The sequence below is a fragment of the Scatophagus argus genome, chromosome 12, assembly GCF_020382885.2.
Source record: "Scatophagus argus isolate fScaArg1 chromosome 12, fScaArg1.pri, whole genome shotgun sequence".
NCBI classification, from domain to species: Eukaryota; Metazoa; Chordata; class Actinopteri; family Scatophagidae; genus Scatophagus; species Scatophagus argus.
Window position 1 is genome coordinate 9,058,159 of NC_058504.1, and position 14,509 is coordinate 9,072,667.

Below are 14,509 nucleotides of genomic sequence, written 5' to 3' on the forward strand. Positions count from 1 at the left end.
TGCACCTTGCTCTTTCTTGTATCTAATATTTACATAGCCCCCCCCCCCCCCCCCCCATTTTGATGAAACACTCACCCGACTTACAAATTACTGTGACCTGGTCCACTATTTCTTTGTATAAAGAGTGGGGCAGAGCGGTGTTAATAAGAACCGCACCCTGCACCGCCAATACTGATGGCATTTAATTCTTCCAAGCGCAATTTGTGCCAGACATCACGTAAGACGTTCCTAATATGGGCACAACTCCCTCCAGTGTGCTCAAGAATGTCCGTATAGTAGAGTTACAGTCCAGGGAGGAAATGGTAGTATTAAAGAGCCACTTAGCTTCAGCTCGCGTCTCTAACTGAACAGTCTGATTTCCACTGCCTGTGCAAAGATGTTGATGTTGTTCAGCACAACATATTTTTCAAAGATTATTCCACCAGATGCTAAGAGTTACCGTTGGTGAAGTTAAACCGGTTTCAAATAAAACAAAAGGTTATTTGGCTTATTATAAGAAAAATTGGGCTCTTTTGTGCTGTCGACTTCCTGTGTCATTTTAATCCATCCAGTGAACAATGGATTTATAATAATTAAAAAAAAATGCAAAGGTACCAAACATCTCCGGCTAGATGTTCGTGACGTACAGACCTGCACAGGTGGAACACATGGCTCTCATACATGCTGATCTGTTGCGCAGTACAGTGCATACAGCTATGGGAGCTTCTTTATAAGTAGATATGTGCAGATAAACACGGTTAGGAAGAAGAATGTGTGAATATTTATTGCATGTTGGTGCAGGAAAATGGAGCTGCATAAGAAGCCATATTTTGGCCTGATGTTAGAGTAACAAAGACAACAAACATGGCTTGGTAACCTTAAAAATCCCCCCCCTTCACACTCGAGCCCTGACTTCGCAAACGCAGGTATCCTCACTCACTTACACCTTTTGTTATCTGAAGGACGCGCGTTGGCTGGAGCTCAATCCATGATAGGAATAACTGTTTAGTCTCAGTGACAGCTGGTGTAAAAGCTGACATCTGTGTTATGTAACAGGGACACCTTTTGAGCATTTCATCATCCATTTGTGATTGTAATGGATTAACTTTGAGGGTTAAGTTTACAGGCTGCATGTGTTTTCTTTGGGTCAAGAAATGAGTCATCTTGATGTTATTCGTCTATTTATTACCAAAGAAGGAGATGAGTGAGGTTGATACAGAAGTGGGACAACGGTGTGTCAACTTGGGCAGTGCGTGCATCTTTTTAGAAGCAACAGAGCCGTTCAAATGTAGTGAGGATCATTAAAAGCATGATTGATGAGGGGGGGGCTCCCTGCACAGCACACCTGCCTCGAACACAAAAACGTGTTATTAAGTCAGGATGCGCGTTGATGCACAAAAGTCATGAGTTAATTTCCTTCTTGATGCCGTTTGCTTGGAGTGCAGCGCCAATGTGAATTTTACTGAGAGAGCTTGAAAATTCCTGGTTGAGGTCATTGTTTATGCGAGCTTACAGACGTTTGGCACACGTCCTGCAGTTTTTCTCCCCCCCACCTTCTCTCAGCTCCGTCTGTCTTTTAAAGCTGAGTTCAGAAACCACCTCTCGGCCAAACCCACCGGACACACCGCTGGCGTCCAGTGAAAGACGCTCTTCTGTTCACTTCGGAGAGGTGAGTCTAAAACCACAGCTCAGGTTACCGGGCAGCCGCACAGCTCTCACCTCAGCTGGTGTTGGGCCAGTAGCGCGACGGAGGAAGTTTATCCCAGTGCGGTTGTTTTAGCCACTGAAGTGTAGTGAAGTCCCAAAGCATGAAAGTTTTCGACACAATCGGGCTCAGTTTTAATCCTCAGTCTCACAGGAGGTCCTAACTGAAAGATAATGAAATGTGCAGCAAATTCTTTTTTTACTTTAAGCTTTTATTTTGATAGTTTTTGGCACGAGGCTGATGCGCTGCGCAACAGGTGATGCGCTTTGCGTGGCTCTTCAAGGGCACTTAATGTGGATAACCAGTTTGCTCATATCTCCCTATATACATATTTATCTTTTCTTTCGTTATGAGGAATTGAACGTCTTAACTTTTTTATGATTATTATTATTTCTGGCATGTACTTCTCTATTTTACTGGGTGACTCATATTCACAGGAAAGTACTGCACTTTAGTATTTCCATTTTATGATAGGTGCAATTCTAGTCCACTACATTTCAAAAGGATGTGTTTGTTTAGTTTGTTTAAACTCTACACAGCTTCAAATTGCTGGTTACTTTTCATATCAGAACCTTACAAATCATGATTACTTTATAGGATATGATGCTCTGTTACAAACAAAACAACCCACAACTATAAAGCAGTTAAAGTTAGCATTTAATCCAGCAATAATATTAAAGTAGTACTTACATGTTAATGCTTTTTAATACTGTGGTATTGCTACCTTCATTTAGGTGAAGAATACTTCTTCCACTAGCAACCAGCACAGCATCTTACTGCAGTATGTAAGGGAACCCAGTGCAGCAGCCCTGCAGAAAAAGACCTGCTAATGAAGCTTTTAATGTTCAGTTTTGTTGAGACTCCGTCAGGAAGGTGTTGACTGAAGACATCGTAAGTGGACTTGAACTGTTGAAATGTACTAAGAGGGTAATAATACTCTAATATTCTGAAGCAGGTATGTCTAATGAAAAGCAGAGGACAAAGGTTAAAACATACATCAGCTCACTGGTTTGGGCAGCTGCCAAACCAAATGCATGATGTCATTAAAGAGACTTGGAGATTACTGACCTTGTGGCTCCAGTATGACTTCACCATCCTTCAAAACTAATAAAAACTTTGTACTTTACTGAGAAATAAATTAAGTCACTTTCGTCTTTTTATTTTAAGTGTAAAATCAGCACAAAAGCAGTGAAACAAATCCAGCAGCGCATCATTCTTTCATAAAGCCTAGCATGTAGTGTATAATTTATAAAAACTTTTCAATGAAAGCGTTGTATGCCAGCGCCTGTGAGATCTCCTCTCTCTCTCTCTCTCTCTCAGGGCAGCAGCGAGACGTTTAGTGACTTGGTGCCTGCAGTTAATAGAGGCAGAGAACGACATGCTTCTGTGGAGAAGCCAGTTTCATCATTTCTTTTTTCTTCTTTCAAATGTAGCAGAGAGACAGAAAAAGAGAGAAAGAGCAACAGAGGAGGGTGTGCCTGAGAGTAGATGACCGAGTTGATGAAACACATAATACAGCCCTCTAACCAGCACAGCGCGCTGCTCCTAAATAGGCAATGCTTGTTTGTCCATGTGGGCTGAGCGAGCTGAGTGGAGGCAGCGTGTTCTCTTGTGGATGTCAAACTGCTTATCCTGCACTGCTGTCCTCCCACTTTCTCCTTCTTCTGCCAGGGAAAAAGCCTCAGCTGAATAGCACATGATTCCTTTGCGGAGAAAAAAAAAAACAAAAGAGGAAGAAAGGTGAGACTGAAGGAGGCTAAGAGGGTTGAAAGCCCACAAGAATAAGCCAGTGTGTTCATGATTTCATGCAACTGTGGAAGAATTACTGCAGCACAAATAATAAAGTGCAAATTTACTCTGCTATAAGCAATGGGCCAGTCTCAGCAGTAAAGTGTAGACTGCTTAAAGTATCAAAAGTAAAAGTATTCATGATGCAAAGTGACCGAGTACGGTAGATATATACACATGCGTATTGACGATTCATCAGTCGTCAAGTCGTTCCTTATTCATTCTTCATCTGTTTCCCAATTAACCAATCATTAGAGACTCTAATTTGATTAGTAGTCACTCATTAACAGTTTATCATTTGTTCCTCATTTGTTCCCTTGTAACCGATAAAACTTTAGTTATTCTGCAAAGTACAGATAACTATAGGTGTCAGAGGAAAAAAAACAATATTCTCCTCTGAAATGTAGGAATATAAAGTAAGATATGAGATCAAAGTACGAAATTAAAGTAACGTTACAGAACTTGAGTAAAGGTACTTGTTTGCTGTACTTTTCGCAGCTTAAAAGTACAGCAACTGTGTGCTTAATAAATGGCTTCCCCGGTTTTGTGGTAAAACTGCCAAAGCACCATTTCTTGTCTCATAGTGGGAGGAGAAAGGCAGGAAGATTGAACAAAATGGTGCCTTTCTGTGTTGAAATGTGACTTTGGATCGCTTTGACTCCCTGAGGGTTGAGTGATGCAAGTCTTAAGAAAAATCCTCTGACATCCACTGCCCTTGAAGAATGAAGTTTTATGATGTTTTAAGTGTATTCTCACTGAAATATTGAATCAGTAGTCAAGGACACAATTAGGTCACTTCTCCCCTCCACACATCAGGGACTGACTTTTTCTGTGTTCAGATGCTTTAGTCATGTGAGACGAATGAGAGCTGAAGTGTTTGCTGCTCTATAATGAAGGCTTTATCTGATCGTGTGTGTGTGTGTGTTAGCAACACTCCAAGCCATATTTGTTGGATAGGAGTGTTACTGTGTTGATAAAGCTCCCCTCCCTTTTGTCCACACATATTTGACCTCAGTGTGTCTGGGTCTTGCAGCCGCACCCTGATTTCTTCAGTCACCAGCTGACCTTATGTATGTGTTGTGATACAGCTTCATGTGTGGACAAAAGAGAGTGTGTGTGCCTGTCCTGTTCTCCTGACACTGTGTGTGTGTGTGTGTGTGTGTGTGCACACGGTGAGTCACCGAGCGACCTGACAGAGATCGTGCAGCCCAGTCTGTCACTGGTCTGTCTGCCCACTAACTAGATTTGGAGGGTTGGTGAGACACATGGATGTCTCTGGGACACAGGGACGAGGAGCTTGTTGCTCTTGGTAACAGTGAAGAGAATGCGGGTGCTTGTTTCAGTCACGCTGAGCGATTTCCTCTCATTTGTTCAGGAAGTATAGGTCGGGTTTCCTGTTTCTCTGTGCCAGCAAATGCCAGATCTGACACTCTAGAGCTGAGCGGTGATGGAACTGTATCCAACACTTCTGTATGCGTTTGATATGCATTGCATCTCTTGTTAGGATGACTTTCAAAAGCACACCATGATTTTCTTGTATTTGGCAAAATACACAAATATATACAATATTTGTAGTTTTGCTTATTGTTCCAGATGATCAGTAGTTATGTCTGCTTTATTAGAAGTAGGCTTTTGTAGATGGCATGTGGGGAGATGGCAGTGAGTGGGTGGAGTGAGGACCATCGCCGGGTGAGACAGTCAGTATGCAGCGAGACACTGTGAAACCAGATGTACTTTTATCTATGTTAGTGCTGTAAGAGAATCAAAACTGAATGGAATGGATAAACAAACATGTCTTACAGCTTAAAAATCCTATTTAACAATGAGTGATTTTATGTTTCCATCGATGGACTTCTGGTGGTGTTTACAACAAATGAGAGAAGATAGATTTTTCTGTTACAGCAGTTCGAGAAAACAAATTATACTGACAAACCGCAGTGTAGTACATTATGAATATCTTATATTCGTGAATATCTAATTTGGTTAATGTAAACTAATTGATGGAGATATATATTTCCATGTGACATAAAAACTTCATGTATACCCTTTATGCTCTCTTTGTTTAAATGATGTTCATGCAAATTGACCTTCTATTAGTAACTTAAATGACAGAATTGTCAACAAATCAGGTCCTATGTTGCGTTAAGCATTTTTTTCTACATTATGTGCTGTATTTGTCATTTTCTTCTGCCGATAATATTCGACTGCTCAAGGTGTGCATCCTTTTTTCTTTAATTATTAATAATGGGGTTTTTTTTTCATCTTCACCTGCCTGCCAAAATCTACGTTAATTCAAAGCTTCAAATGATGGAACTGGAGAGAAATGCAACAAGCCAGATGTTAACATGAGAACTTTCTTAAACGTTAACAGGAGTGTGAAGGAACAGAGGAGCTGGAACACAGTTTCTGATGTTACTCAGAGGGAGGTTTTTGTAGGCGGAGAGTCACGGCGCCTTCCTGCTCATTAATTAGTCTTTGTGGGTTTGGTGTAATTAGGTGACAGATTATAAAAGGCCAAACGTAATGCTGTGCTCTGTGGTAATGGACCAAATCAAATCTGTAATTACATCCAGCTGCCCTTTACACACAAACACACACAAATACACTTACACACAAGCCATCTAACTGCATTGATTTATTTTGTTTTTGATGTATGAAGAAGGTTATTTAATAAAGTTAAGAGACAGGCCCCCCTTTTAAAAGGAAAGTATTATAGTTCCTGACCGAGCTTAGTAGATTTATCATGAGTGATTTCCTGTCTTAGTCATTCTCTTGAGGCTCTTGGTCTCATCTATATTTCAGTATTTAAGCTTATCTGGACTCTAAAGGGCCAGAACAGTCAGAGTAAAGTGAAATGTGTGGACTCACATTTGCTTTAGTGCAGAACAGACGACGACGATGGTCGTGCAGTCAGAGGTCGCACTGGCTTTGCCTCATTAACTCATCGTAAAACTAGACAAATATATAATTCAACTCATCAAAGCCATTTTTTTTTTTTTTTTTCCCGCAATCACTTCTGGTTTGGTCAAAATGAATCCTTAACTCACAGAGTCAGATGAGAAAATATTCTGGTTCCACATGCTGTCTGCAGACTCACTGCGACTCTCTTGCTTCCTTGCTGCTCACCTGCCTCTCACCTTTCTCCTGTCCCTACCCCACCTGCCGCGTCTTTTCGTCCCTGGAGTCACAGACCTCGCTGGAGTTGCTGTAAATCCCCTCTGTGCTGTTTACCCCACCCCCCACCCCCGCCCCTGCTGGTCTTTGTGGCTGCATCCAGTCCCTGTCTGAGGTCAAGTTGCGTTCACTGGAAGGCTGAAGACCTCGGCTGACCTGAGATTGCTGTCAGTCTGAGCAGACAGAAATGGATGGGGACTTTGTTTTTTTGTTTTTTTTTTTTTTCAGTTTTGGTGAGATTATCCATGATGTCTTTTTTGCTTTTCTATCAGGAATGCACTTTGTGTTTTCTTGTGCAATATTATCTCTTGGAAGAACAATCACCGAAATAACAGAGGGGAAAAAAAAATGTCACTGATGCATGTTTTTCTTCCGTTCTAAAACGTTCTACTCTGGCTCACTTCACAGTTTAGTTTCGAGCACATACCACACACCACCTGTACTTATATAAGACTTCGCTTCTCCTCTACTCAGTCGGATATACAGTTGCTCCTCCTGTGAGTCATCCCTTTGACTTATGATGTCAAGAGGTCCAACATGTCATCTATACGTGTTCTGGACTCTCCAACAAAACATTTTATGTTGGGGCAATGGGAGTATCTATTGTCCCTCATGGCCACCATTCAAAGCCTTCACACTGGGTTTTCTGGGAGTTTTTTTTACCCTCTGATGTTGCAGCAGTGGAATCCAATCTCCATCACCTAATCTATCCCGTCTGCATCATACTCTCTCTCATCCACGCTGTTCTCTAATGCATAGCCTAAAAAGGACTGGCAGGCCCAACGTTGGATTTGCACATGGGGTCGGGGGTGTGTGTGTGTGGGGGTTACAGAGGGGTATATACAAGCCCCCCATATCTTCACAAGGCATATGGTCTGTGGGTTTGACCCTCTGTGGATGCTACTGTCTCCTCCTGTACCTGCATTGTCTTTCTTTTCTCCCTCTTCTTGACCTCTTGACTGGAACCAATCATGACTTTCTACAGACATTCAGGTAAAATTAAGAAAAATATCGGCACCACAACACTGAATGCTGGATAAATTATTGAATATGTTAGCAGTAATCAGTTGCAAAGTGTCAAACCTGTCTGCCATTTTCATGCCTCCATTTGCAGCTCCAGAAAAATTGTTTTAGGTTGATTGTGAATTTGTGCAATGATTTCAACATAATACTGTGAAAACCACAGTAAAAATGTTGAGTTTTAGATTAGAAAACTTTCAAAAGTTCAACCAATTTTAAATGTATTATTTAGTTTAAGAGGTTTTTAAAAAAAGTGTTAATGCATGGCATCAATACTCAAATGTCCAAATAGAAGTATATTCCTTCTCTGGTAGGAGACATTTAATTGATTCCTTTATGCTCTGTAGCACTGACGCATTGATACAGACTTTGTCATCTATTTCAAAACTAAAACCGCATTGTGTTAATTAGCAGATGAAATTTGTCACAATGAATCCATGAATTTGTAGAAGTAGAGGGCCCAGAGGTTCATTAGTGCTCAGTAAGAATAATGATCATCTGACCTTTTTCTGCAGTCCACTGAATGTCAATTGAACTAAACATTTGTGGTTATGACAGAATCATCTTGTAGTAGAAAAATATTTGGTACTCTCTTTTACTCCTCGTTTGTAGTTGCATGTCGTGGGAAGTGTTCTGCAAGGTTTACATTGTATCTCACATGTGTTTTGTTGTACCTCAGTAACTTTTTGTCTCCGAACCGCCATGATAACAAGACGTGAATGTGTCATAATGACCTGATTTCATAGGAAGTCTACCTTTAAGAGAGCACGCTGTCATTATCCAAGAAGGTTTTGGCAATGTTGATTTGGCTTATAAATGGTCTGAGTCTTTCTGTCTTTGATCTCACGCTGCCACTGACTCACCTCTTATACTGGTCTCACATTGACCTTTCTTGGTCCCCAAAGGGACCACAGTAGCATAATCCACCCCGTATACAGCTCGGTGTCGGTACATACCACGCCTGTTTGACAGAGGGCAGCTGTCATACTGTTTGCAAGGAAAGATTAAAGTGCTGGACCCTTCTCAGCTGGAGCCACAATAGCTGCATAGTCCCAGTAGTCATCACTCCGCATCCGTCTCCATTTGTCACCTCTGGAATGTCAATGCACTTTAAATAGAGAGTGCAGATTTAAAATAGATCTCTGGGCTGCCTGGACTCAGGGATGAGACCCAAGCATTGTGATTTGACAGGACTGACTATGGTGGACTGGGTGGGCTTTTCCTGTTTTAGTTCCATGAAATGATAAGAGGAGGTGAGTTGAGGCATGTCAGGGCTCAGTCATCAGTCCAGTCTTTATCCCCACAGCACAGCTGCAGATAGCTCCCTCACTCCAATCCCTCTCCCATCCATGTACACTCCAGGGATGCATACCACGCTCCGGGAGGCCCATCTCTTTGACACGGCTGTTTACCACATCCCACTTAAATAGCTGCAGTCTCCTTTCATAAATATTTCCCTTGTTCCTATGGTTACTTGGACAAAATGACATTCCTCCCATTGTTTACTAAATCGCTCCTGTTGCACCGACCAGATTAAAATGATATCTGTCGCGCCGGACAAATCACTTTTTCTGACACAATGCTCAGCTGCTTTCCCTGACATCCTGTCAGAGAGAGAGATAGAGAGGTATTAAAGTGATATAGATGATGCATTTTATGCCCACGCTCTCCACTCTACGCAACAGCTGTTCCAGGAATCTACTCAGCTCAGGCCTGGTCCCAGTGGATGCCCCCTGCGATGGGAATACAGAAATGTTGTTGACCGAGGAAGCAAAGTGACTAAGTTTACAGTGCTTACACAAACAGTCGATAAAATGACCGGGCAGAATATGCAGACAAAAGACAAATTGTGCGCCAGAGTCATCGGGGAGGTCTTCAAGGTGGGGGGTGACGAGAATGAGCCAGACAGTCTAAAAATATGCCCTAAGCTTTCCAGGGAGTGTTTGATAAAAAGTCTGCAGGCTAGAAGGCATGCAGACAACAAGCTTGACTGCTCTTTTCTTTTTTTGCCTAACTTGCCCTTCTCTCATTAGTTTGGTATGCTGCTGTTAATGGCTGCATCTCCCTGTGTATTTCATTGTACAAATATTAAAAGGAAAACATAAAAAGTATACATGTATAAACAGATTTAGAGTAACAGTCCATGGCCTTATTTAATGACTGGTGTTCACCAAACTCCAGTCATTAAATTTTTATTGCATCCTTATTAAATGCTTATATTAAACTTGTGACTTTCCTCACCTCTTTTGTTCTCTTTTTTTCTGAGCTTTAAATCAACTGTATTCATTGTTGCTGAATGGGATCATCTAGTTTTCACTTGCAATGTTCAGAGAATCATGGGGACTTTAGAAAAGGTAACACTGTCCCCATCTGGTGACTAAAGGAAAGAGCCAGAAGCTCTCCAACCGGCCGTCTGACAGTCACTTGTGTTTCCACAGGTCCCAAGAGTTATCTCACCTCCACCATGACTGATCGCTTCGACTGCTACTACTGCCGTGACAACCTGCATGGGAAGAAGTATGTGAAGAAGGACGAGAAGCACGTGTGCACCAAGTGCTTCGACAAGCTGTGCGCCAACACCTGTGCGGAGTGCAAACGCCCCATTGGTGCCGACTCCAAGGTGAAAACACAGTGTGAGTGAAGGAAAACGGATGAATGAGTAAAGAGGGGATCAAAATAAACAACAAAAACAACCAGCAGTTCAGCAGTGGTGGGAGGTAACTAAGTGAATTCCCTCAAGGACAACTTGAGTACAGTTTTAAGGCCATGCTTAGTTTTTGATTTAGTTCTTGTGAAAATAGATGCATAGGTCGTTGTGAGGGTTGTGGTGTGTTATGCCTCAGTACTGGTGAAAGCTGTGGTCGGAGGCATTGTGGCTCAGCATTATTGTTATCTGTTCAGCTGTTTCTCAAGAACATCTCAGGAATGCCTTTTCGTCTCAAACGTTCACTTGGACTTGAGGATGGACTGATTAGAATTTGGCCAAAGATGGTCCAATGTCACTGTGACCCCACAAAAGACATTTTTGGCCGCAACTCAAGAATTTCTACATTAATTATGACAAAATTTCAAAATGTCTAATAGGATAAAATGATGAAGGGCTGACATTTTATATCCAAATGGTCAAAGGTCAACTTCACTGTCACGTCATAATGTTTTCTGGCCATTGTTCAGCACCATAACTCAGGAACAGAAGGGCAGACTGTGAACATATTTCACAATTGGATCAAATGGTGGACTCTAATCTTGGGAGTCCACCTTGAGGCTGTGCTGACTGCATAGATCTCCGGTATAGCTGGGTTGAAGATGTGTGTGTGAAACCTCAACATCAATATGTGATGCATTGTAGCCCACCACAAGCTCACTGATTTTGCTGATACTGAGCATCAGGAGATTGTTGTTGCATCATGTGGCGAAGCTCTCTATCAGTCATCCTCTGAGTCTGACCAGACATGGATGTAAAGTGCAAATTGACTGGTTGGTGGAGGCATACAGAAGCTTTTCCATCTCTAACATGTCAAAATGTCCTCTGTGAAAGGTTTGTTACTGGCTTAATACAAACACAGATGGCAAGAGAGGAAGTGAAAGACAGAAAATGAGGATGTTATTGTTGCGTGTGTTTTTCTCAGTTATCGCTTGTCTATTCAGAGATCTCCGTCTGAAGCTGTTGCACAAATTGCCTGTCATCTGGCAGTGACTTCTGCTCCTATAATACTCTCACCACTCAGTCAGACAGTTAAATGTGTGAAAAAGATGTTATTACTGCTAATGGGGCTTAAATACTTTATATCTCATTTCCACTATCTAAGCCCCCTAACGTCTTCATGGCACACCACACTCAAGTTCAAGGCCCGGGCCTCAGTTCACATGATGGGTAAACAAACTACTTTAATGAGGTCTGCATGAGGACTGGGTGAAGACACCTCTGCTCATCACAAGCCTCCTCTGTGTGTTCAGGAGCTGCACCATAAGAACCGCTACTGGCATGAAGACTGTTTCCGCTGTGCCAAGTGCTACAAGCCGCTGGCCGCGGAGCCGTTCAGTGCCCGAGATGATGGCAAGATAATGTGTGGCAAGTGTGGCGCCAGGGAGGATGGCAACCGCTGCCAGGGTTGCTACAAAGTGGTCATGCCAGGTGAGTCTCTTAATGAGAGACCAGCTTTGGTTGATTTACTTGAGATGATGAAAACACACCCATGCCTTCCTGATGAAGCAGTTTAGTTTAGTTTTGAAGCAGGATTTCTTCAACAATAATACTTTAAGCTGTACTGTTTAAATGTTGACTCTGATTGCTGTTCATTGCTTTTTACTTCTTCTTTTTTTGCTGTTTAGCTGTGCCTATTTAGACCTCTCTTTGATGTCATTTTACTCTATATGAAGTATTGTGTAATTGAATGAAGTGCTACATGAACAGAAATTATTATTACCAGTGACAGTAAAGATCCTGGAAAAATAGCTTCCTCATTTGTGCCACTCAGTGTCCATTAAGCCTTCAATAAGCAGCAGCCTCCCTTCCAAAAATACCAAATATGTAAATGCATAAAACAAATTATGCACAATAGATTTTAGTCTTGGATTTTATTATTTTCCCTCATTATAAAAGCTTCAGTGATGAGAAGGAACAAATTAGATATAATTATGTCAGACAGAGTAGAATTAAAAGATATTAAAAACACTGTCGCCTATGTTAAGGTAGCCCCTTAAATCCCATTGACTTAATCCAAAATGGTTGATTTTAATTTATGTTTGTGTTTTAGGATCCCAGAGTGTGGATTACAAGAATAAGGTGTGGCACGAGGAATGCTTCAAATGCTTTGAGTGCAATCAGCCAATCCGCACTCAGAGCTTCCTGACCAAGGGTGATGACTTCTACTGCGTTCCCTGCCATGACAAGAAGTTTTCCAAGAAATGCTTCTGCTGCAAGCAGGTGAGAGCCTTGAGCGTATCGCTGTGTGTGTTTTTGTGGTTGGAAAAATATTCATTGGTTTGACTGAAAGAGCAGATGTATCACTTACTGTTTAGTGTCCTGTCTGTACAAAACTGTGGTGCAGGCGGCTCACTTTGCCAAATTCCAGCTGAATGAACAATATTACAGCAATTAGGTGTTTAAGATCGTGATCCAGTCGTTCCTGTGCCCCTCTAAGGCCATCACCTCTGGAGGAATCAGCTACCAGGACCAGCCGTGGCACTCTGAGTGCTTCGTGTGCAACAGCTGCCGTAAACCTCTTGCAGGAGCTCGCTTTACTTCCCACGAGAACCAAGTTTACTGCGTGGACTGCTTCAAGACCGATGTGGCCAAGAAGTGCCATGGCTGCAAGAACCCAATCACAGGTCAGGGCAGCCTAAACAGATGTTCTTATTAGTGGGATTTCTGTTGCAAACACATACCAGTGCTGTTAACTAATTCTGAATAATTTCCAAGAATTTTGAATAATTTGAAAAGAACTTTGGTATGTAATTTGGTACTAATTACAGAGAGTATTGACCCATGTTGAACTGATTGACCTTGAGTTAAATTAATTCCCGTGAACTGTCATCACAGACACGCACAAATGTGAAATTTATCTTCAGCTTAGGATACAATTCCAACTAATAATTCTATAATAATAATAATAATATTCCATAATAATTAAGTTTGTGTTATACTGAGGAGGGCAAAATCTGAACTGTGGTAAAAGCATATTTTGAATCCAATTTAGCATGTGTTACTTCGACTGACAGCCGTCACACTGAGCATCCTGAACTAAACAGTTCAGCAGTAGATTACAGCACACACTGAATTCAAAGTGCCTTGTTTAAATGCCCATAAACCCTTAAAAAGGAGCATTAATTTCTAATTTAATTCTTTAGTTCTGTCATAAAGACCAATCTGTGTTGGATGTTGGGACAAATGACTGGAACAAGTAAAAGATTCATTACCAGTCTTGACTGTCGACTGAAGGATAAGGATGTCCACCAATCTCTGCCCTGTCTCTGCAGGGTTCGGCCATGGCACCAATGTGGTCAACTATGAGGGCTACTCCTGGCATGAGTATTGCTTCAACTGCAAGAAGTGCTCCCTCTCGTTGGCCAACAAGCGCTTTGTCATCAATGGAGATCACATCTACTGCCCTGACTGTGCTAAGAAGCTGTGAACTGCACAATCAGCTCTGCAGAGGGACACTGTTTAAAGGGGAAATACACCAAAACTGACTCTTACTTTGCAAAAGAACAGTTTGTTCTCATTAAATTCAACTTTTGGGAGTTTTTGTAGTGAGATTTAACAACAGAGCGCGTGTGACGGACGTCTTAGCATTTCTGAATTGAAGAAAATGAAGATGTCAAAAAGTTTTGGTGAAACTTCTCTTTTATGCAGCTGACAGACAAGTTTCAACTAAATATGCACTAGCTTGAATCATTTATCTACATATACTGTACATTACTGCAAACTTGTTTCAAGTGTTAGATGCTAACATGGCAACAGAATTTTGTGGGATTGTGATATGCACTGCTGGGTCTAATCTCATCCAGGATTCTGTGCAGCTGTATGAGACAAAGGCCTTTTTAGTGCTTTACTGGAGTCTATCAGAGAGAATACTATGCTTTTTCCATGCATACTGCTCATACATACCAGCTTTGATTAATAATCTGTTATGTCTAGGAAGATTTGAATGGATTATGAGAACTTTCAAATACGTTTAGTGAGTGAATTTGAAATGCTTATAATTAGGTCTTTGAGACTGATGCTGAAATACAAACTGCTCATGTATTCAAGATTTTATGAGTGATGTTAAATATAAAAGAAGAATAAAGGAGGAAGTGACCTGTTATCTCTCATTTATCTACAGCAAGGAATTAAAAACA

The 14,509-nt window shown here is 41.5% G+C and overlaps 1 protein-coding gene across 4 annotated transcripts; it reads left to right on the forward strand.

Annotated features, from left to right (window-relative positions):
- Positions 1-690: 690 nt before the first annotated feature.
- fhl1a (four and a half LIM domains 1a) lies at positions 691-14,475 on the forward strand. 4 transcript variants are annotated; one of them, XM_046406351.1, is made up of 7 exons: positions 691-1,648; positions 2,419-2,575; positions 10,105-10,286; positions 11,624-11,801; positions 12,424-12,593; positions 12,811-12,997; positions 13,646-14,475. In XM_046406351.1, exons 3-7 carry the CDS (start codon positions 10,131-10,133, stop codon positions 13,798-13,800), a joined length of 846 nt encoding a protein of 281 aa, XP_046262307.1. In that variant the 5' UTR covers positions 691-1,648; positions 2,419-2,575; positions 10,105-10,130; the 3' UTR covers positions 13,801-14,475. The 4 variants fall into 4 exon arrangements, with proteins under 4 accessions (XP_046262307.1, XP_046262306.1, XP_046262305.1 ...); XM_046406350.1 differs by lacking the exon at positions 2,419-2,575 and having other exon boundaries at positions 698-1,648; XM_046406349.1 differs by lacking the exons at positions 691-1,648; positions 2,419-2,575 and adding an exon at positions 6,883-7,639.
- The last annotated feature ends 34 nt before the right edge of the window (positions 14,476-14,509 follow it).

Excerpts from the sequence above, each read along its gene's own strand:
- fhl1a (XM_046406347.1), top strand. The coding sequence starts at position 9,963 with ATGGGATCATCTAGTTTTCACTTGCAATGTTCAGAGAATCATGGGGAC. Across the intron at positions 10,287-11,623 it reads CCATTGGTGCCGACTCCAAG|GAGCTGCACCATAAGAACCG; the intron begins GTGAAAACACAG and ends CTGTGTGTTCAG. Across the intron at positions 11,802-12,423 it reads CTACAAAGTGGTCATGCCAG|GATCCCAGAGTGTGGATTAC; the intron begins GTGAGTCTCTTA and ends TTTGTGTTTTAG.